Source organism: Bombina bombina, chromosome 3, assembly GCF_027579735.1.
Source record: "Bombina bombina isolate aBomBom1 chromosome 3, aBomBom1.pri, whole genome shotgun sequence".
Taxonomy (NCBI): Eukaryota; Metazoa; Chordata; class Amphibia; order Anura; family Bombinatoridae; genus Bombina; species Bombina bombina.
Genome location: NC_069501.1, coordinates 93,211,715 through 93,236,216, shown reverse-complemented (window position 1 = coordinate 93,236,216; position 24,502 = coordinate 93,211,715). Strand labels below are relative to the sequence as shown.

The 24,502-nt window shown below is 35.3% G+C and overlaps 2 protein-coding genes across 4 annotated transcripts in view; one reads left to right on the top strand and one right to left on the bottom strand.

Annotated features, from left to right (window-relative positions):
* Positions 1-177: 177 nt before the first annotated feature.
* HMGN1 (high mobility group nucleosome binding domain 1) lies at positions 178-2,034 on the bottom strand. Its single transcript, XM_053705924.1, has 3 exons — positions 1,880-2,034; positions 1,249-1,380; positions 178-1,153 (listed from the first exon to the last, which is right to left on the bottom strand). The coding sequence occupies exons 1-3, from the start codon at positions 1,967-1,969 to the stop codon at positions 1,109-1,111; spliced, it is 267 nt and encodes an 88-aa protein (XP_053561899.1). The 5' UTR covers positions 1,970-2,034; the 3' UTR covers positions 178-1,108.
* A 2,586-nt stretch (positions 2,035-4,620) lies between these two features.
* GET1 (guided entry of tail-anchored proteins factor 1) overlaps positions 4,621-24,502 on the top strand; it is a 326,846-nt gene continuing 306,964 nt past the window's right edge. The window contains exons 1-2 of one of the 3 annotated variants that reach the window (XM_053705922.1): positions 4,621-4,725; positions 6,132-6,297. In XM_053705922.1, coding sequence (XP_053561897.1) covers positions 4,723-4,725; positions 6,132-6,297 — 169 coding nt within the window. In that variant the 5' untranslated portion in view covers positions 4,621-4,722. Of the gene's footprint in view, positions 4,726-4,917; positions 4,952-4,979; positions 5,089-6,131; positions 6,298-24,502 lie in introns of those variants that run through there. The other 2 variants (XM_053705923.1, XM_053705921.1) reach the window with 2 other exon arrangements.

The following is a 24,502-nucleotide window of genomic DNA, read 5'->3' as shown; positions in this document are numbered from 1 at the left end:
TGTACTGTCCCACCTGTGTGAATTGCAAACATGTCTTATTGTCACATTAGTATGCAAGTAAACTGATTTTAACCATTGCCCTCCCAAAACCACATATTTAAACAATACCCACACCTCCAGGTTTGTATGTGCTTAGTGTAAGTATTTGCGATCTAAAATTACAGTCCAAGAACTAGATAAGTTTCAACCAGGTTTTATTGGTTTGGTGATAAGTACACAGACACTATGAACAATCTGTACATTTTTTTCCTTTTAAAACTCTAGTAGATTGAAATCTAGGGAAAAAAAAAACAAAAACACATGTACTTGAAATCCTTGGAATCCATTATTCTAGCAACATTTCAGCTTTATGTTCTAAAGACTGTTATGAAGAAAAGAACCTAGCACCCTCGTACCGGCATCTTTGATGCTCTATTAACCGCTTACCTGCCAGAAAGGATTTAGCACAACCCACACTGGTAGTTAAAAAGGTTAACATTCTGACATGTTTCACTTCCTAGTACTTCACATCACACTCACTACACACTCGGAAGTGCCCCAAGAAAATTCACAGCACTTTTACAAAGTTACTGAAAATAAAATACCACTACCAAAAAAGTAACATCGTCACAGATAGTACACAATTCTTAGAGGGAAATCCATCACCAGGGGAGTTTTATTAAAGTTTATGCACAACAACATGGGTACAGAGAACAATTAAAAATGTTAAGACATTTTAAAACTTGAGATTGGAATAAACCAGTTACAGCCATTTGCCACAAGTTGAATTTGAGCCTGCCTTGTTATAAAGGCCATACAGAAATTAATGGCTTGCTTGAAACTTCCGCTCCCCATTGTAAAAAGGGCTGCATTTAATTTTTTCCAGTCAACCACTGGTACAGGATTATATCCTTTTAATAAAAAAAAAGTAAAGGCATTGTATTCCATCCAAAATGTGTAAAATAAAAAGGAAAGACATGGTGGGATTTCCTCCTATCTTAAAAGTGTGTTTTCTAGAATTAAACTACTAAAAAACTTGCATTTACAAAATAGTTGATAAAAATATTCCTCTGAATTGTACAAGGGAGGTACAGGAACCACTGATAAAAGACTTGGTACAGGATGTAGGTTACTCAGACTTTGATTCCTTGTCTCCTCCATCAGAAGCTGGGGCCTAGAGGAAAGAAAAGGGAAGTTTTTACAAAGTTATCAATAGCCTATTACCAAGAAGCTAAGCAGTTACTTGTACATAGACAGGTTCTAACAAACCTCATCACTCTTAGTTTCGCCGTTTTCGGAAGGCAGGTCTTCCTTGTTTTCCTCTTTGTTTGCATCTTCAGTCTGTTTGCCTTTAGCTCCTTTTTTTCCTTTTGCTGGAACCTTTTTGTCCTCAGATTTGTCCTGCACATTGATTAAACTAGTTAGTATTAAGCAGATTAACACATAAAGCACAAAGGTGAAATAGTTAGGAGGAACACTCTACCCTACATTTATGTTTGTATAAATGTAGGGTAGGCTATACATATATAGCCCAGCTGGGAGCATTTTGAAACAATCTATAGTTAAGCATTGCTCCGATTTTCATACTCTTAACCAAACCCCAGTGTATCAGATAGACCTAAGTCCACAGATTAACGCTTTCTCACATTTGTGTAATGGGTCTTTTCATATGGTGGGGAAGGTCAGATCTTAACATTTACTTAGAAGCTCCCAGCTGAGCACTGTTTAGGCTGGGACACCAAGTGAAAGGGCTGAGATAGCAGTAAGATCAGACCTTCCCCAGCATATGAAGAGACCCATTACACAAACATGGATTGTTAGATCAGTATCCACATGTCTATTTACATGGTCACATGAAAAACTTGATGTATCATGTCACTTTAAACACAATAGAACTAACCTTTACTGCAGCCTTTTCCTTCTTTGGTTTATTTTCAGCTTTAGGTGGGGCTGGTTTCTGCAAATAAAAAAAAATTATATTCATAAACATCTGCTACATGATTGTGTAGAAACATAACCTAGCACGTCCTATAAATACTGGATCACCATAATCCTAATCAAAAGTAAATTCAAAGAATATGCAATTTAAACATTAAAATGGGCTGTGTTTTCTTGTTGAACTTCCTATTTTCTGAGACACCAGCCAATCAGACTAGTATACATATAACCTGTAAGCTTGCCTAGTAGGATCTTGTTCCACAGAAAGTGGAAATATAAAAAGATTGCAAATTTTGAAGTAAACTGGAAAGTCTTACTACAGAATGCTCTGAAGCACAAGATATTTAGACTCATATCCCTTTAAAGGAACACAAATATTGATTCTTGGAATATTTTTACTAAACTTGCCTTTGCATATTGACCGATATATCTGCCCAGCTAACAGCGCACAGCTGCTTCTTCAAAGGATAAGCCAAGTTTAATACAAGTAAAACTGAAATGTGCTTAACAGTATGCCCTGAATCATTAAAGGGACACTGAACCCAAATTTTCTGTTTTGTGATTCAAAAAGAGCATGCAATTTTAAGCAAATTTCCAATTTACTCCTATCAATTTTTCTTTATTCTTTTGGAATCTTTATTTGAAAATCAAGACTAAGTTCAGATGCCATTTTTGGTGAACAACCTGGGTTGTTCTTGCCGTCTATAGTTTTGAACCAAAGAATAGCTTATATGCCCTTTTTCAAATAAAGATAGCAAGAGAATGAAGAAAAATAGGAGTAAATTACATGCTTTATCTGAATCACAAAAGAAAAAAAAAGTGGGTCCAGTGTCCCTTTAAACATTGTTTTATATCCCTTTAAATGGAGATAGCTTTTAATAGCAGCATTGGCTAAGACGCCCCTAAAAGCAAGTTACATGTATGCTTCATAGACATAATGCAGTCATTAAGACACATCTAACAACCATACTTACAGTTGACAGTCTTGCCGACCTCCTCTTGGGCTAAAATTTAAGAAAAGGGGAAAGAAAATTAGCTTTATGCACTTAACTGGAGAGAAATGCATGTTAGGTCACAACTAAAATATTTACCTCATCCTTGACATCTCCAGCATCAGCAGCATTGACCTAAAAAGTAAAAAAACATTTTTTTATCTTTTGTGAAAATTGTTATTCATAAGAGTAATACACGCCAAGATCTGACCTTCACAAACCTTAGAAAAATCACACCAAGTACTGCAACAGGTTAAAAGACCTCCCGCCAGAACATAACAGTAGAGGGCGCCAAACTGACTACATCACAGACTCTCGTTGGTAAACCAATTGGGAACAGAGGGGGTGTGCGCGTTTAAACCACCTTATAAACAAGCATGTAATGGCGCCACCACATCACAATTCCCTCCCAACGTGTGTAGATCATGCCCTGTGCACATTACTACAAACACAAGGGACCCAGCGGGCTCGTGACGTCAGTAAGCTTCCCTATTGGCTGTACACAAGCAGGAAAGCTCTAGAACACCCGGACCGCCCAGTACAAAGCTGACCAATGAGAGTCGGGAAGCACTGAACAGAACCCGCCACCGAGGGCGAGCAGGAATGGCTCTGGTTGGGGAAGAAGTAGCGCGCATCCACCGCAATGATCTTCTCCAGCCTGCGCCATTACTGCTCGCACCCCCCCTACCAAAATACATATTACATAAACACTGGCATTGGATGCGGTGACAATAGAGATAATAAATAAAAACCTATAATTGGGTCCAAAATACACATTACATAAACACTGTGGGCATTGGATGCGGTGACAATAGAGATAATAAAAACCTATAATTGGGGATATGGCTATCACTCCGCTACATAATCACTGCGCTTAACTACGTATAAAAAACCCACATTTTTTAACTATAAAACAAAAAAAAACACATTAACGTGGAAATTCGTTAAAAAAATAATCTAGAAATAAAAAAAAATACAGCTGCACTCCTACCAATGCTGTAACGGAGAATTGGCGGGCAACTAATTGGTACACGATACGAGAACAATAGGGTTTCCACTTAAATATTTCGCGGCAAAAAATTAAACTTGTCAAGCAAGTGACCATGCACATTAAAATGCGCTGCAAAATATATATCTAGTTTTGTTAGCAAAAGATTAGAAATAAATTCTGATTAAAATTGCATATTTTTTTATCGACCAAGCGCATATCTTACCTTCCTCTTGGGCATGTTGAAGTGTTTTTGTTGTGCTTTCGGCGCTAAAAAAGTGGAAAAATATTAAGCTTGCAAGCGCGGCGGCTCCCCTTCTGCACGCTTGCTGCCAACACTAATGGACGCTTGGGTGTTGAGAGGTGGAATATAAATCTCCTTTGCCTCTAAGCCTGTCTCCTTCCTGCAGATGGAGTCCTCACAAAGAATACCTTGCTCCACAGCGCTTGCAAGCAGTTAATAAGCTAGCGGCAGAACTAGTTCAAACCGGATAGGATCCCTCCGCCTCTTATCTATTCACCGCTCCAACCTGATGGCAGCTGAGAGGCGGGGTTTGCTTAAATCCCACCCCTTTTGTTTGTTGATTGGTCAAGTCCATCTACAGAGCGCCTTTCAAATAATAACACAAGCACCTGTCTGGGTAGGTTAGCCTGTCACTCACCCGACTGGCCTTACTTATTATAATAGTTGGGGGATGGGACAAACAACATGTAAATCGGCTTTAGTTATTTTTTCCCTCCATCGGGAAGGTTTTTTTTTTACGTTTGTTTGAATGGTTGGTGGTAAATACAACGTCGCTCTCTGATTGGCTATCGCTGGTCATCATGGTGGGTGTCACGTCACTGTGCACGCCGCTCCAAACATATGTTTTCCAACGGCTTGTCTGGCACTCTCTTGAGGGCGCAGTGTTACGCGCGTCTTGTTTATAAAGTACAAACTCACAAGAATTGGTTTCCCTACATAAAATAAAACATGAAAATGGCGTCGTCTTTCTATGGTTTCTGTCAAATATCGTTTATGCATGAGGGAAGCTCACCTCAGAGGGCCCTAGGGGTGGGGTTTGATGATTGCCATTGTGTGTATGTGATGTGATCGGGAACATGGCGGAGGGCTGTGCATGGTTGTTGGTGCTAAGCACTGTATTTATTTGCAATCTCTTTAAAATCCTGCTTCCTTCTTTTTCTTCAATTGTAAGTAAAGAGCGAGTGGATCGCCTTTGTTATCTAAAAAAGGGAATGTTAATTCTCCCAGAAATAGCACACGGCGTAAAAACACGTCGTTTTATATAGATGCTCTTTTTCAATCACTGAAAACAAATATTTATGTGGTAAAGGGACAGAATTAAAACGAAAACCCCTTGGAAGATTTAGGAAGTATTAAACCAATTTCTAGCTATAATATTCTTCGGTTTTCCCGCACATTCGTATTCCTTACAAATAAATAATTCGAATGCGTAATGAATATTCACCATATTAAAAACATTGCAAGCTTCTGCATGCAATTTTGTTAAAACGACTGCCATATTCTCAGTGCCATCTTGGTTTATTTTCACCTTATATAACCCCTCCTAGTGCTCTAGAAAGACAACCATAACCTAGATAGTATGTCTGCAAATGAGAAACCCTGCACAAAAAAATAAAATGAGAATTATATCTGTTTAAATGACCATCTAAAAAAGGAGGTCAGATAAAGTACAGCCATCTTTGGGCTATAGTTTGAGTACCAAGGACCTTTATCCATGTTACAAACAAGCATGGAGAGAGGGTGCTGATCTGTGAGGTGCTTTCAGGGCGTCCTCGAGTGTTTTTTTCCACATCAAAAGACAATTTCGCCACCATTGTGTCTTGTCTTTAATAAATCAGGACCTTCAAACCTGCATTTTTCAGATTTTTGTATAAATATCCTTGAAGTTTACCTTTTTAAATCTTAAATGTAAATAAAGAATATTATTTATAATGTTTAAAAGATTACAAGCACAACGTTTAGCACAAATAATAGTACTATTGGGATTATAATATAGTACACATTGTTAATGTATTATTTCTAAAAACAACACATTTTAATTGATTAAAACCTTGATTTTAATAAAAGCTTGTGTAAACTGATCATTTATTTTTGCATTGCTATTTTTTTATAGCCTGCTCTAAATAGGACACTTTTATTTTAATTAATATTATATTTTGATCTTAGTCTGTGAAACTTTTGCAAAACAAATGACTATTTTCTCTTTCAGATATCCAGGCTGCTACAGAAGGATGCTGAACACGAGCATCAGATGAGATCTGAAATTCAAAGCATGAGACAAGAGCTATCTAGTTTTAGTATGATGGATGAATTTGCCAGATATGCAAGGTTGGAAAGAAAAATTAACAAGATGACTGACAAACTTAAAACACATGGTAATTAATCCCATAAAAAAAAAAATCATCAACCTCCATATATTGTTCATACAGTTTATAGAGGGGCCAGTGAATATATTCCTAGGTTTAGATACAGCGTTTGCCTGAGTCTGTAAAACAAAACACACCCATGAAAAGTCATCATTTTACAATACACTTTTTTTTTCCAGACAATCCAATAAAGTCTTTTTCAGCTGTACTATTTTAAATAATAAGCAGGGTCATTAACAATTTCAGAAGCAACGTTTAAATCATTATCAGATTTTTTTTTGTAAACAAGTGGTTAAAGGGACATGTTAATGTAATAACAAAAGGATCTAAATTGTAAAGCATTTTACTATTATAAAAATACTGCTTTGTAGCTCCGTTTAACCCATAAAAAGATTTTTAAGAACAATCCTCTACTCAGGAGCCGCAACACATAGATGATAAGCCAATCAGGAGCAGCATACTCAAGTAGATTTCAATCACTAATCAAGTCCTGTCCATGACCACATCAGTAGCTTAAAGGGATATGAAACCCCAAAAATTGCTTTTAGAATTCAGACAGAGCATACAATTTTTAAGAAGTTTCCAATTTACTTTAAGCAAATTTGCTTTATTCACCTAGCTTTCTATGTTGAATAGATACCTTGGTAGGAGTCTGGATCACTATATGGCAGAAAATAGTGCTGCCATCTAGTGCTCTCGCAAATGGATAACGTTCTTGCAAAGCTGCTGCAATATAGTGTTCCAGACGTTGTTCATTCCTAAGCTTAATTCCCTACTTTTCAACAAAACATACCAAGAGAATGAAGAAACTTTGATAAAGAAATAAATTAGATGATTGCTTAAAATCATGTCTCTTTAACCGTGTGTTTAACCTTAATATGTGTTAAATACTTATGTCCCCACTCCAAGTCAATTATAAATCACGCACACAAGCATTGTGTAGCAACTCTGGTGTTTTTTTTTATTTATTTCAAAGCTATTCCCATCAATTTGAAGTAGAAAAAAACCTTTCAATTTTTGTAAAGTTAAACATATTGAACACTTTTTTATTGAAAAACGTGTATGGAATCGTATATATTTATGTTTTGAAACGGTGAGCCGATGTTAGATGTCGAACCATAAAGTGTGTTTTTGAAATGTTTCTATTAATTGAAACCACAACCCCATCAAATGGGTTGAGATTTAAGAGTATGTCATTTTAAGACAATTGGCTCTGCACTATTGTGTGTTTAACCTCCAGGTCTAGAGTGGATTGGAAAATTTATATTTTAATACCTCTCTGTCCTAAGCCTTTTTAAAGGGACATGAAACCCACATTTTGTCTTTTATGATTCAGACAGAGCATACAATTTTAAACAACTTTCCAATTTACTTCTATTGTCTAATTTGCTTAATTTTCTTGGTATTCTTTGTTGAAGAAGAAGCAGTGCATTACAGGTAGATAGCTGCGAGCCAATAACGTGAGGCATTTATGTGCAGCTACCAATCAACAGCTCTTGAGCCTACCTAGGTATCCTTTTCAACAAAGGATATTAAGAGAACTAAGCAAATTAGATAACTAAGTAAATTGGAAAGTTGTTTAAAATCACATGCTCTACCTGAATCATAATAGAAAAAAAAATGTGTTTCATGTCCCTTTAAGTTTTCAGCATAGGTGGGGCTACAACTGACAAAAGTGGCAGTTTCTAATGCAAAAATAAAGGTAAAGAAGCCATTTGTAAATAATTTTACATACTTCAGCAGTTAAAATGAACCATTGGGAACACGTTAAAGGGAGGGATCACAGTACACTGTCCCTTTAAAGGGTCATAATAGTTGAAAACTTACATGGTCTAATTCAGATTAGAGCGTGTTATTTTAAGACTATTGGCTCTGCACTATTGTGTGTTTAACCTCCAGGTCCAGAGCAGAAACCACCATTGATCCAATCAGAAGCGCTACTTACACATCCTTTCCGCCCCTTTTTAACAACAGTAAATTTGATAATAGAAGTGACTTTAAAAGTATCTTATAAGTATACACTTTATCTGAATCATGCAAGTTCAAGTTAAAATTTCCTATTCCTTTAAAGGGATATGAAATTTGTGTTTCATATCCCTTTAAAGCAAATTATCTTAGGTTTACTACTTCTAAATAATCCCTATGTGTATTTGTTCCAGAGCTATTTTGTGTTTGAGCAGAAGGTAAACACGAGTAACGATTTTGTAACATTTGTGTAAATAAAGATTTCTACAGCCCTTATCAGTATATAGTGAAGAATGGTGCTTTGAGGAAGCTACTGTATGAGCTAATTCTACAAGACATTTTGACCTTCCCTGGGATTTGAGTCAGTCTTTTTTTTCTTTTTGTTGATCTCCTAAGAAGAATGAAGTAAAAAAGAAAACAGTCTGCATATTGAGATACTCTTTTTTTTTTTTTTTCCTTTACTGCACTGGTTTTCAAACCTGTCCCCAGGCCTTCATAACAGGGCCACATTTTGACGATATCTGAACTGGAGCACAGGTGAAATAAATCAGCTGATTAGTTGGAGTTGTATTTAATAGTTTAATTTTTTTTTTACCTTTATTTTGTTATTCCAAATAGCTGTTTTTGTCTGTTGTATCTCTACTTATACAAAAATAACTATTGTTTAAAAAGATAGTTAATCCCTTTATTACCCATTCCCCAGTTTTGCATAACCAACACGTTATATTAATATATTTTTTTACCTCTATGATTACCTGCCTTTGTAGGCTGCCCCTTATCACAGCTTATCAGCTTTTTACAATCTCGCATTTTAGCCAATTAATGCTGGTTCTTGGGAAACCATTATCATTCTCTACAGGAGTGTGCACAGTTATCTATATGGCAAACATGAACCAGCACTGTCTGGCTGTATTGCAAGATTGTAAAAAGCTAAAAAAAAAGGTAAGGGGAGGCCTGCAGGGGCTTAGAAACAGGCAATCTTAGAAGTTATAGAGTTCATTAATATAACAGTGTTGGTTATGCAAAGCTCGGGAAAGGGTAGTAAAGGTTTTATCTATCTTTTTAAACAATAAAAAAAAAAAATTTGTCCCTTGAAGCACTGGTTTTATTAAAGCTAAGTAAACAAGAAATCTTAGAAGAAATCTCCTTCCCATTGCATTTTCAGGTTTATTCGTGAATATGATTTTTTTTTTTTGTGCTTTGAAACCACAGCCTATTGAAATGGGTTGAGCTTGCATGTAAAATGAGGTCTCATTATATTATCACTTTGTGTACACATACATGCTTCCTTATCTTATGTCTGTTTGTAAACCAAAGCCTAATACTTAGAGAGAACAATGGGAAATTATCATTTTATTAGTTATCTCTGCTACACCCCACCGGGCATGTAATTTATTCTGCTGGCTGTGTTTAAATAGACTTGTCAAAAGCCTGGACTTAAAGGAACATGAAACCCCCAAAAAATATTTCATGGTTTAGGTAGAATATAAAATATTAAACAACTTTCCAGTTTACTTTTATTATAAAATTTGTTTAATTCTCTTCGTATCATTTGTTGAAGTAGCAGCAATGCACTACTGGTTTCTAACTGAACAAATAGGTTATCCAATGACAATCTGTATTTATATGCAGCCACCAATCAGCAGCTAGAACCTAGGTTCTTTGCTGCTCCTTAGCTTTCCTAAATAAAATGATAACAAGAGTAAGAAGCAAATGAATAATAGAAGTAAATTGGAAAGTTGTTTAAAATTGCATGCTCTTTCTGAATTGTGAAAGAAAAAAATTGGTTTCATGTCCCATCAGTATATATGGGAATACCACAGGTTAAATCAGCTATTTCAAATGCCAAAATAAGGGTAAACAAGCTGCTTGTAAACAATTTAATACACTATAGCAGGTAAAATGGATCACTGGGAACAAATTAATGCTTAGTAAAATGAGCTAATGGTTTCTCTCTGTTCCGGTGAGCTTTTATACAATACACAGAAGACAATACACAGAAGACAAGATTTATCAATTTGCGAGCGGACCGGATTCACAAGTTGTGAACCTGTCCGCACTTGATTGCAAATCGTGGGGCAGAGATATTCCCCAATTTTATCATTGCACAACAGAACACTCGTGCAATGCCACCCCCTTCCCTCACACAATCAATTGCGCGAGAGTAGGGCTTGTCGATCACACCGGTCTAATGAATCCGGGGTGATTTTCATCCGCCTACTCCAGTTTAAATCGCTGCTTTATAAATATCAGTTGCAGGCTCAAATCAGCGATTTGCCTTGTCATAAATCTTCCCCAGAAGTGACTTGTTCCAGTCCTTCATTTATGGATGTGAATTACATCTTCATACGTCTCTGTGTGTATATATTTATTTGTACTATATCCATGAAAATGTAATGAAAATAAACAAAGTTTATCAGTTGCCTGTCATATGGGAATGTTGGACACCCCTTGTCAAGATGAACACTAGACAGTAAAGGGACATAAAAACCCCAAAAATTGTTTCATGATTCAGTCAGTCTATACAAAAATTACTTCTATTATCAAAATTTACTTTTTTCACTTGGTATCCTTTCTTGAAAAGCATGAAGGTGTAGGCGCGTGCACTTGACTGGAGTAGTATCTGGCAGCAGTCTTGTAACTATGTGATACATTTGTAGGATCAGTAGGTGGCAGCAGTATGTCCTGTCATGTAGTGCTCCGGATTGTGCATGCTACCTATCTAGATATCTCTTCAATAATGAATAACACGAGAACAAAGTAAATTTGATAGCAGAAGTAAATTGAAAACTTTTTTTTTTTTTAAATTCTATGCCCTGTCTGAATTACGAAAGTAACATTTTTGGGTTTCATGTCCCTTATAACTTTCAAAACATTCATAGTTTATTTGAGCTATGCCTCATTGATGTCACATGTATGGATGTCAGTGCTAGATTCAAATAAACCTCTCTTGTATTATTTCACTCTATGCTACTATTATGCATATGAAAGGGCACATGTTAAAAAAGGTGTGTGTGAGAGAGATTGAAATGTGCTGTTTATTTTGATTTTGAAGCTAATATGCAGTCACTTAGATGCATATTTCATATTCCAATGTTCTTTACATAGAAGAACATATTCTATGTATTTTATAAATAAGTATTTTTACATATATGTGATGTTTTTTTGGTACAATATATAAATATATATCGATGACTATATATATATATATATATATATATATATATATATATATATATAGGAATATCTATTTAAAAAGACTTAGAACATATTCCCCTATGTGCAGAACATTGGAATGTGAAATATTTCTAGTAAATACATAGTTAAAACCTTTATTAAATATGAATATTGCATAAATATGATTTTACATGTCTACATGTTTTAACGGCAAAGGGCTCCAATGCACTTATATATAGGTTTATATGTATACATATATATTTATGTGTATATATGTCTTTAAATACATATATACACATATAAATACATAAGTACACATATATAGACATATATATATATATATATATATATATATATATATATATATATATATATATATATACATATATATATATATATATACACACATATACATCTTTAGACATATATATATGTGTCTCAAAGGTAAAGCCCTTCGCCTGCCCTTTTTTCTAACACCTGAGACCTTCTATCTTTGAGCCCTTATAACTTTTGTGTGCAATATTTTGTATGAATAATTTTAATTAGATAGTGTTATTATGAGTGTAACTATACTTTATGTACTTTTTATGTGTTTTGTGCAACTTTTATGTTTCGCAAAACATTTAACCAGAGCTCTGAAGTCGCAATAATGATTCTAGCATAAACTGCAATGGCGCTCACACGATCACGCTTACTTTCAACTCATAATATGAACGGTAAGCCTGATGAGCGCAGACACTGGTGATATACCCCTTATTGCTCCTGCGCAAACGTTTGCGCTACACTCATAATCTAGCTCAATGTGTTAAAGAGAAAATGTCATGTTTACATATACTCTAATAACTGGCTGCTTCTTGATAAGGAAAGGCACAGCACTTTTATCCTGATCTTCTTTTCAGGTAATGGTACAGTTGCGCAGCGGTCAAACCGGCATTTGCTAGCTTTGGGGAAAAAAATATTACTTTCATTTATCTTTTTTTTTATCAATGACATTAAAGTTCTTACCATTTTAACTTTTGATTCCTAGTGTTCCGTATTCCACCCGGCTCTGTGTCATTGTTTTTTCTTCTGTGACGTTTCCTTTTTCCTCCAGTTGAAATCCTGTTAGGCGACCAGGACTTTAGCTAATCTGCCCACTTTATCTATAGTGCATGCACAAGTTAATTTTCTGCCTTGCAAAGTAAAAGCGTGCTTCCGTGTGACGCATGCGCGTCGATCATACTAGGAAATCCCATCTTATACTTTATTTTGAATGCTCGTTTGGTCAAGGGGATCACGATCGCAGCGCAACAATATGCAACGCAGCTCTCTAGCACAATAGTAAACAATGAATAGCGTGCTTCATTGTTTACATTGTGACGGAGAGATTAGACTTGCGCATGTGCACAGCTTACTGTCTTGGGAGCCAGCCTAGATGCTGACGTAGAGAGCAGGTGGGACCGCTCTCTACATTATACATATATTAGAGCAGGAAGTACAAGGTACAGTAACACAGATTTTTTAAATTAGTCATTTATTATTTAAAAATCATACAAAAAAGAAAACAAACTTAGCGACTTTGTTCATAAACATATAGGCTACCTAGATAAGCACACAAAACGTTGCAACCTTACCATCACTTTAAACATATAGTAAAAAAAAAGAAAATTAGTTTAAAGTGAAATGATCTAATGAAATGGAACATGTATAATTTCTATATTTTCATTTGAATGTCTCTTTAAAAATGTTTTTTTTACAAAATCAAATCAGTCAGCTTTTAAATGGAACTTTGTATCATACACAGTTATTATTTTATACTTTTTTATAAGTAACATTTCATCTGTATTGATTTGTTAAAGTATCTTTTTATTGATTAAATGTGATTTTGGTAAGTTGCTGGTTATAAAATGCCCTGAATTTGCCCAGCAACATAACACTATTTAGTCCTGTTTACACGTAAGAAACTGCTAATCAGTAAACAAAAGGAGAGATCTCAGGTTAGACTAAGTCATGGTTTTCTTATGCACATCACATGCAGGTTTGTTTATAACCTTTTGTGTATGGAGGAAGAAGAGTTATTTATATGTATGAAGGCAAACAATGACACAACACCTTCTTTTCGCTTGTAAATACTAATGTACATTAGCAAGATAAAACTTAGTTTCACACAGGATGAAGGAACAACTGGCAGCCATTGTAATCCATAAATAACTGTGCATTTTGCTAGGGAAATATAAGGAATGAGACGCATAAAATTTGCTGAGACTTCATAGAGTGAACATATTTATTTTTCATATGTCTTTTTCCCCCAGTTACTTGTAATTAACATATATAATCTTATTCAGTGCGTGTGTGTTTGTGTGTATGTGAGTGTGTTTGTGTGTGATTGTGTGTGATTTGTTTGTGTAATTGTGTTTGTATGTGAGTGTGTGTATTTGAGTGTGTTTGTGTATGTAATTGTGAGTGTGTGTGTATTTGAGTGTGTTTGTGTATGTAATTGTGAGTATGTGAGTGTGTGTATGTGTATGTGTGTGAGTGTATTTGTGTGTGTTTTTGTGAGTGTGTATGTGTGTGTGTGTGATTGTGTGTGATTTGTTTGTGTAATTGTGTTTGTATGTGAGTGTGTATTTGAGTGTGTTTGTGTATGTAATTGTGAGTGTGTGTGTGTACTTGAGTGTGTATGTAATTGTGTGTGTGTGTGTGTGTTTGTGTGTGTTTTTGCAAGTGTGTATGTGAGTGTGTTTGTGTCTTTAGGAATTCCCACTTTGAATTCCTACACAAGACAAACTCTATAATGGGTATTTGCTTTCTCTGTAATAATCCATCTTTGCTGTTTGAATTAAAAGCGCTGTAATCGTCAAAAACTATACACAAATGACTATTTTTTAAAATTAAACGTTTTTTTTCCAAATTTTAAAGTAGTGAGTTTGTAACAAAGTATCAGGAACTGCTGTAGGATTGGAACTACCCTATGAAAGTTGTATTTCTGAAGTCAGTAAATAAACAAACTGGGAAGGAGAGTTCAAGCAATGCCCCAATCCCAGGGAAATATCACTTTCTGGTACTATGAGCACTGAAACCATAGTATACAATACATTTATTTTTTCTTTATTGTGGTTTCTTTGTTATAGACGCACAATTTTAGGATGTGTAGTTTGTATGATTTTAAATAAATGTTCATCTTTACATAGCTTTTGCTGTGGTATCTATTTTACTCCTATGAGAACAGGGTATTTTCCATGGAATATGGCTTGGCCAGTTGAAGTTGTGAACATTTTAGTGCATTTAATCCAAGACCTTCCTGCAAATGATCATCAGACAAAGAAGCAATACATATTATTGGAAATATGTTTTTGTTTTGTTCTTATTGGATCTTGTCATATTTTTTGTAGCTTTTCATTATAAATATTGATATACTTTATTTAAAATAATTGGTTTAAAATTGGTGGAAGCTGTATACCTACACTTTTATTTAAGAAATCTATTTCTTTTATACCTGTTCAGGTTTTACGCTCGACCATTAATAAATGGAGCCCATTGTCTCGTGTTAAAATAAACAAATTCCTTCTTGACCCGAATATCAGAGAAAGTGCTAAATTCCTTACCCAAAAATAGGAGAGAGTATTAAAGGGACACAAACCCCCACATTTTATTTCATGATTCAGATAGAGAATACAATTTTAATCAACATTCCAATTTACTTCTGTTATCAAATTTGCTTCATTATCTTTTCTTCATTGCTTCTCTCTGTCGTGATCTCCCTAAAAATAGCAAGATTGCGCTATTTCTGCATGCCCCATGAGTGGGGCACTGCAGAAATAGATTTGCAGAGTTACCGGTGCAGAGAGAGCCACTCTGTGGCCCTCTCTGCATCGGACAGCGGTGGTGTCGATTGTTGGTGGGTGGGAGCCATAGCAGGGAAGTGGGTGGGCGGCCCATCGCTGGAGCTGTTCCGACCAGCGGGGAATAAGGGTTGGGAAAGGGATCTTCGAGGGAGGGGGGATTGGGCCAACCTAAATGATGGGGTAAAACAAAACAGAGACCTGTTTGAGGGGGGTCAGGGAGGGATCAGGGGGTGGGATGTGTCAGGTGGGAGGCTGATCTCTACATTAAAGCTAAAATTAACTACAAGCTACCTAATTGACCCCATTCACTGCTGGGCATAATACAAGTGTGGTGTGCAGCGGCAATTAGCAGCCTTCTAATTACCAAAAATCAATGCCAAAGCCATATATGTCTGCTATTTCTGAACAAAGGGGATCGCAGAGAAGCATTTACAACCATTTGTGCCATAATTACACAAGCTGTTTGTAAATAATTTCAGTGAGAAACCTAAAGTTTGTGAAAAAGTGAAAAAATTTTTTATTTGATCGCATTTGGCGGTAATATGGTGGCATGACATATACCAAAATGGGACTAGATCAATACTTTAGGTTGTCTCCTACACTACACTAAAGCTAAAATAAACCCTACAAGCTCCCTACAAGCTACATAATTAACCCCTTCACTGCTGGGCACATTACAAGTGTGGTGCACAGCGGCTTTTAGCGGCCTTCTAATTACCAAAAAGTAATGCCAAAGCCATAAATGTCTGCTATTTCTGAACAAAGGGGATCCCAGAGAAGCATTTACAACCATTTTTGCCATAATAGCACAAGCTGTTTGCAAATAATTTCATTGAGAAACCTAAAGTTTGTGAAAACGTTTTTTTTTTTTTTATTTGATCGCATTTGGCGGTTAAATGGTGCCATGAAATATACCAAAATGGGCCTAGATCAATACTTTGGGTTGTCTACTAAAAAAATATATACATGTCAAGTTATATTCAGGGATTCCTGACAGATATCAGTATTACAATGTAACTATCGCTAATTACATTACAAAAAAAAGCAAAGAACATGTAAACATTGGGTATTTCTAAACTCAAAACAAAATTTAGAAACTATTTAGCATTGGAGTTTTTTGGTGCTTGTAGATTTTGAAGGTCAAAGTTAGAAAAAGTGTTTTTTTATTTTTCCATCATATTTTATCATTTTTTTTATAGTAAATTATAAGATATGATGAAAATAATGGTATCTTTAGAAAGTCCTTTTAGTGGCAAGAAAAAAAACGGTATATAATATGTGTGAGTACAGTAAATGAGTAAGAGGAAAATTACAGCTAAACGCAAACACCGCAGAAATGTAAAAATAGCCTTTGTCATTAAGGGTAAGAACATGTAAAAATGGCCTGGTCACTAAGGGGTTAAACTTGTATCCTCTATCTGAATCATGAAAGAAACATTGTGGGTTTCATGTCCTGTTAAATTACAGTATTTTTCGGCTATCGACTAAAAAACACATTTCTGTGATTGAACTTCTTTGATTTATACAGTTTTTAACTAAAAAGTTCTGTACATTTTGTCCTCATCAAACAGTACTCCTATGTTTTTTTTAAAATAATTAAATAAATGCAAGTATTGTCCTGTTACCGACTTAAACGTAGCATTTTCCAGCTTGACTGCCTTTATTGTCCTTGTGTTTGCTGATGTATTTTTAAGGACATGCCATATTGGTGCATTATCTGTATATATTGCATGTGTGTACGGCTATTCTTTTCCCATAACTATTCATTCTGTCCTCATTTTCATTTGTTTTTGCTATAAAAAACCTCATAAAAGTCCCTTCAATATCCAATATAAAGTCTTATTAAAGATCACTAAAACAGCGTGTTTTTTTTTACTTTAAAGAATTATAAAAGTCATAATTAAGTTTTAATAGTTCATTCAGCACCTGCAATTTTAATAGACTCTCCAAATTGCTTCTATTATCACATTTTCTTTGTTCTCTTGGCATTCTTTATTGAAAACCTAGATACGCTCAAGAGCAGCATTGTACTACTGGAAACTAGCAGGTGATTGGTGGCTACACTCATCTCTTGTCATCGGCTCACCAAATATTTTCAACTAGGTCCCAGTAGTGCATTGCTACTTTTGAGGCAACTTTTACTATGTGTTTAACCAATTTGCAGGGGTTAAGCATATAGATATTTGCAAGAAATAGTTGAAAAATAAAATGTTCTAACACTTTAGAGCACTTTTATGTCCAATCTAGAGATGTAGGAAATCAGTCCATTTTATTTTTTTACATGGCAGATTTATTTTTACTGTCCAAATGTTCAGGAGTGTTTTAAAGGGACAGTCTAGTCAAAAAAAACTTTCATGATTTAGGTAGGGCATGCAATTTTAAACAACTTTCCAATATACGTTTATCATCAAATTTGCTTTATTCTCTTGACATTCTTTGTTGAAAGCTAAACCTAGGTAGGCTCATATACTAGTTTCTAAGCCCCTGAGGGCCGCCTCTAATCTTAATGCATTTGACAGTTTTTCCCAGCTAAACAGGGCTTGTTCATGTGTGCCATATAGATCACATTGTGCTCACACCCGTGGAATTACTTATGAGACAGCACTGATTGGCTAAAATGCAAATCTGCCAAAAGAACTGAAATAAAAGGGCAGTTTGCAGAGGCTTAGATACAAGATAATCACAGAGGTAAAAAGTATATTAATATAACTGTTGGTTATGCACAACTGGGGAATGGGTAATAAAGGGATTATCTATCTTTTTAAACAATAAAAAATCTTGATTAGACTGTGCCTTTAATCTATATTAATACTTATCGACAATTTTGTCCATAACTAACAATAGTTTCTGTTTTTGAGTAACGCAATCTGTAAAAAAGTTTTTCTATGTGTCAGTAGAAATAAAAAAGTGTCACAGGGTGAAAACATACTTTTATCAAATACCACTTTAAAAAAACTCATTAAAATGTCTATTTCTGAAAATAGCTAAATGTCTTTTTATGCATGAAACAACCTTGGACCAAAAATAATGTGCAAAATCTAAATTAAATTAAAATTGTTGTAACAACAGTAATATTGCTGCAGTCACATGATCATGTGTGTAATTCTTCTCCCAGATTTAATTTGCTTTTATATTGTGTTGAAGAATGCGCAAAGCAATTCATGGCTATTTTATTGTGTTGCATGTGCGAAAATGCACATTATTTTCTGCAGTTTAACAAAGCAAGCAATAGATAGACTGGGTGGGTCAAAAAGCTATTATCTCCCATTACTTCAGGCTTATTCTTTGTCTACTCTCAAAGCTTAATAATTAAGGCCATGTTGTCCATCCTGTTAGTGTTTTCTAAAAACACACGTGCAATAGATGATATTAGCACAATAATTGAGCGCAACATTGGCTAAATTCTGAATAAACATTGCTATGATTAAATCGGCACCAGCCATTCATTTAAAAGAAAATGGCTAATTGTTTAGTCTAGCTGTGGAGCAGGAAATCAAAGGATGCAGCAGTTTCAGTACGGTATCTCTCAAAAATGTAATTTATTTATTTCTTTTGTAAAAAAATAAAATAAATTAATCGTAAAGGGATATAAAAGTGTACAAAGAAAATGCTCTAATATGTTAAAGCATTTTATTATTGCTCTATTGCTTGCATATAAATGTGTTTAATCCTGCAAAGGGATTAAAAGCATAGTTAAAGTCAATTCCAGAGCAGCAATGCACTACTGGGAGCTAGTTGTACACACCTTGTAAGCCAATGACACGAGACAAATGTATGTAGCCACCAATCACCAGCAAGCTCCTAGTAATGTGGGATGTATACATATAATTTTCAACAACGAATTCCAACACATTTAACAGACCTGGAACACCAGAAATTAAAAAGGGAATGGATTGGGGAAGTGTTATACACCTCCTACTAAAAACTAGTAGGGGAGAAACAATTGTATTTAATAAAAGATTGGAATATCAGGTTAACAAATACATATGTGACCCTTTATGTAATGTATACGGCCCCAAGGAATTCAACTGTGTTTTTTGGGATAAGCTACTTAAGTCTTTAATGAAATGTATAGACTATAATCTCACCCCGTTTGTCCTAATGGAAAGATCCAGGAGCTTTTTGTATATCAAAAATGGGGGAAAGAAGCAGAAATCAAAAAAGGGAAATTTGATAACAAGATTTAGTTAGTGGATATTTAGAGAGATTTTAATTCTTAAGCTCATGAATATACTTGTTTCTCTAAATTATTTAACTCTTTTTCATGAATAAGTTATTACCTGATCTCAAAAGATTTAATAAATCAGGTAAATTAGGTCAAGATCATGATATATTCATATCTGACCATGTTCTGGTGGATCTAAAGCTTACATTTTTAGAGAAGTCTAAAAATGTTTCAATTTCAAGTTCCCTACATTGTACGATTCCGATAAATTAAAAAAAAATTGGAGGAGAAATGGAAAGACTTTTTTGTCATTAATAGAGGGAAACCAGGATATACAAATAATTTGTGAAATAGGTAAGGCAGTAATTTTTATTGCATATATGGCCCAATATAATAAAAATTGTAACAAGCTTATTGTCCTATATCTCTTTTTAATTAAGTATATCCACCTTTTTTCTTACGTGACGATCAAGCTTGCATTGTTCATGCAAGATCTTCAGTTAGAAGTCTTCATAAAGTTTTACATATAGTAAATCATTATTGAATATTAAATAGAAATCATATAAGAGCCCAAGCTTTGCCAAAAGTTTTGCTTTTAGCTCTTGATGCCAAGAAAGCCTTTGAAAGGTTGTAGTGGCCTATTTGTTTACATACTTGAAACATTACAATATTCAGGGCCCTTTTCTTAACTTTTTCAATAATATTTATTTCAACCTGACTGCATTTTTATCAGTTTATGGTATAATTTCGACATTGTTTAAGTTAGAATGGGCACACAACAAGGCTGCCCCTTATATCTGCTTTTATTTAACTTGGCTCCAAAGTCTCTTGCTATTAAATTAAATTATCACCTCTCGTTATATGCAGACAATATGCTGCTGTTTATACAGAACCCAGAGTTGTATTTCCAGGTTATTAAGGATACAATTAGAGATTAGGATTCTTATCAGTGTATAAAGTAAACAGTGGCAAATTGGAAGTGTTATGGTAAAAAAAAAAAAAAAAAAAGAAGAATAAAAAAAGGTTATATCTAAGTTTCCATTTGTAGTACTATATAATTATTTGATATATTTGGGTATTAATATTTCAAGTAATCCAAATCTTTAACAAAGTTATTATATCTATAGAACAAGAGTTCAATCAATGGAACAATCTCCCAATTTCCTTGTTTGGTAAAAAATCTAAAGCTACCTTTTGAAAAAGGTGGCTTGGGTATTCCGGATATCTAGTATTGTTGCTGCTTCATTAAATAGGGTAGCCATTGATTGGCTGTTTGACACAAACATTTCTTTATGAAATCCCTAGACCGGTTGAATTTGGGAGAAATATCTCTTCCATTTTTTACTCCATATGGAGTGGAAAGACATTCCTAATTTAATTATCAATGATATAATGTACTGAGGGATTTTAAAAGCTTCGAGTATGACTATCTTGTGTCTCTGAACTCAGTCTACCTGCCAATAACTGTCAATCTTAAATTCCCTTCTGGTCCTTCTACTTTGATTTTTAAACAATGTGAATCTGGCAAGTTAAAAAAGATTGGAGATCACAAAGGATCTTAAGATCATTCGATAATATTTAAAGGAACAGTCAAGTCTAAAAAAACCTTTCATGATTCAAATAGGGCATGCACATTTTAAACAACTTTCCAATTTACTTTTATCACCAATTTACATTCTTGCTTTTCAAATAAAGATACCAAGAGAATGAAAATGTGATAATAGGAGTAAATTATAAAATTGCTTAAAATTGCATGCTCTATCTTAATCACGAAAGAAAAAAAAATTGGGTTCAGTGTCCCTTTAACCCCTTAATGACCGGACCATTTTTCAATTTTCTTACCCTTAATGACAATGGCTATTTTTACATTTCTGCAGTGTTTGTGTTTAGCTGTAATTTTCCTCTTACTCGTTTACTGTACCCACACATATTATATACCGTTTTTCTCGCCATTAAATGGACTTTCTAAAGATACCATTATTTTCATCATATCTTATAATTTCCTATAAAAAAAATATAAAATATGAGGAAAAAATGGAAAAAAACACACTTTTTCTAACTTTGACCCCCAAAATCTGTTACACATCTACAACCACCAAAAAACACCTATGCTAAATAGTTTCTAAATTTTGTCCTGAGTTTAGAAATACCCAATGTTTACATGTTCTTTACTTTTTTTGCAAGTTATAGGGCCATAAATACAAGTAGCACTTTGCTATTTCCAAACAACTTTTTTTCAAAATTAGCGCTAGTTACATTGGAACCCTGATATCTGTCAGGAATACCTGAATATCCCTTAACATGTATATATTTTTTTTTAGAAGACAACCCAAAGTATTGATCTAGGCCCATTTTGGTATATTTCATGCCACCATTTCACCGCCAAATGTCATCAAATAAAAAAAAAAGTTCACTTTTTCACAAATTTTGTCACAAACTTTAGGTTTCCCACTGAAATTATTTACAAACAGCTTGTGCAATTAAGGCACAAATGGTTGTAAATGCTTCTTTGGGATCCCCTTTGTTCAGAAATAGCAGACTTATATGGCTTTGGCATTGCTTTTTGGTAATTAGAAGGCCGCTAAATGCTGCTGCGCACCACACGTAAATTATGCCCAGCAGTGAAGGGGTTAATTAGGTAGGTTGTAGGGAGCTTGCAGGGTTAATTTTAGCTTTAGGGTAGAGATCAGCCTCCCACCTGACACATCCCACCCCCTGATCCCTCCCAAACAGTTCTCTTCCCTCCCCCACCCCACAATTGTCCCCGCCATCTTAAGTACTGGCAGAAAGTCTGCCAGTACTAAATAAAAGGAGTTTTTCTTTTTTTTAATAAAAAAAATTAAAATGTTTTAGCTGTGATGGACCCCTGCCTTAGCCCCAACCTCCATGATCCCCCCCCCCAGCTCTCTAACCCTCTCCCCTACCTAATTGCCGCCATCTTGGGTACTGGCAGCTGTCTGCCAGTACCCAATTTGCCCCCAAAACAAGTGTTTTTTTTTGCAATTTTTTGCCATTTTTAATGTTTTCTGTAGTGTAGCAGCCCCCCACAATACCCCAACCCCCTCCCCCTCCCAGATCCTTATATATTTATTTATTTTTCATTCATTTTTGTCCCCCCTTCCTTTCTCATTGGTGTCAGTGGCCATGTAATCGGGCGCGCACGCGCGCCCCCGCACGCTCCCGGCACCCGACGTGCACATAGCACTTACAGGAACCGGATGCCGGGTAGCGATGGGCCGCCCACCCGCCTCCCTGATGTGCTCCCACCCACCAACGAACCGGCACCATCGCTACCGGTGCAGAGAGGGCCACAGAGTGGCTCTCTCTGCATTGGAGTCTTCTGAAAAGGTATTGCAGGATGCCTCCATATGGAGGCATCACTGCAATACCCTGAGAGCTGCTGGAAGCGATTGCGATCGCTTCCAGCACTCTCTTAGACAACTGACGTACCAGGTACGTCTATTGTCATTAACTGTTAGTTAATGCATGACGTACCTGGTACGTCAGTTGTCATTAAGGGGTTAAAGGGACATAATACAGCAATTTTCTTGTAACTGTATGTAATAGACACTACTATAAAGAATAATATGTACAGATATTGATATAAAAATCCAGTATAAAACCGTTTAAAAACGTACTTAGAATCTTCCAGTTTAGCTCTGCTTAAAAGGTTACTAGAAAACCCACTGAAAGTGGGAAATAGCAGACACTCCCCCCCCCCTTTCCTTTAAACAGAAATATAGAATTTGACGGTAGATAAGAACCAAAAAGGCTCATCAAGTCTACCAATATTACATGTTACTTTTTACTTAGGATAGCCTTATGCATGTCCCAGGCATTTTTAAATTCATTTACAGTCTTTGTAGCAACAAACACTGTGGGGGACTTTAAAAATGCATGGGACAAGCATAGGGCTATCCTACGAACTAGATAAGTTTATACTGTTAGGTAAGGTGGGGCAGACTTGCTGGGCCTATGGCTCTTATCTGCCGTCAATATCTATGTTTCTATGTTTCTATGTTTGTGTTTACCACCTCAAATGGAAGTTTATTCCATGAATCCACCACCCTTTCTGTAAAAAAAATGCTTCCTCAAATTTCTCCTGAATCTGCTACCCTCTAACTTTAGATTGTGACCCCTTGTTTTGGCATTTATTTTTTTGTGAAAAATGCTTTCAGCTTCTATTTTATTAAGTCCCTTCATATATTTGAAGGTTTCTATCATGTCACCTCTTTCCCTTCTATCCTCTAAACTATACATATTTAGATCATAGAGTCTTTCTTTTTGCATATGAAAAGACCCTTTACACAAACAGAAGCAAGCTGGAGTAGGTATACATCAATATTCTCCTAAAACTTTGGGGCTTGGTTAGGAGTCTGAAAATCAGATCAATGTTATTTAAAAATAATGGATATATACAGACTAAGAACTGCGCTAAGCCTAAAGATACACTCTTGCCAATCCTTGACCACTTCCCTCAAAGTGGGTACAAACAAATAGGATTTAGTGTATGGAGGATGGCGCTAGTAGCCAAGTATAACAGACACACTTATTCAGGATATATAAAAAAAACTGTTTATATTGGATGAAAAAACATTCATCATACAGATCTCAATCAATACTTAAAAAAGAGGGGGACGTCTCCCTTATATATATATTAATCAGATGAAAAAGCAAAAAATAAAAATATACAACACACACACCCACATATCAAACACACTCTCATACAGCACACACACCCACACACCAAACACACTCTCATATAACACACGCACGAACACCAAACACACTCTCATACAACACACACACGCAACAAACACACTCTCATACAACACACACACGCAACAAACACACTCTCATACAACACACACACACCAAACATACTCTCATACAACACACACACACCAAACATACTCTCATACAACACACACACACCAACCACACTCTCATACAACATACATACACCAACCACACTCTCATACAACACACACACACACACCAAACACTCTCATATAACACACACGCACCAAACACACTCTCATACAACACACACCACACTCTCATACAACACACACACCAAACA

Coding starts and splice junctions, on each gene's coding strand:
- HMGN1 (XM_053705924.1), bottom strand. CDS start 1,969: ATGTTTATGAATATAATTTTTTTTTATTTGCAGAAACCAGCCCCACCT. Junction 1,381..1,879: donor AGGAAAAGGCTGCAGTAAAG/GTTAGTTCTATT, acceptor ATCAATGTGCAG/GACAAATCTGAGGACAAAAA. Junction 1,154..1,248: donor GCGAAACTAAGAGTGATGAG/GTTTGTTAGAAC, acceptor TCTTTCCTCTAG/GCCCCAGCTTCTGATGGAGG.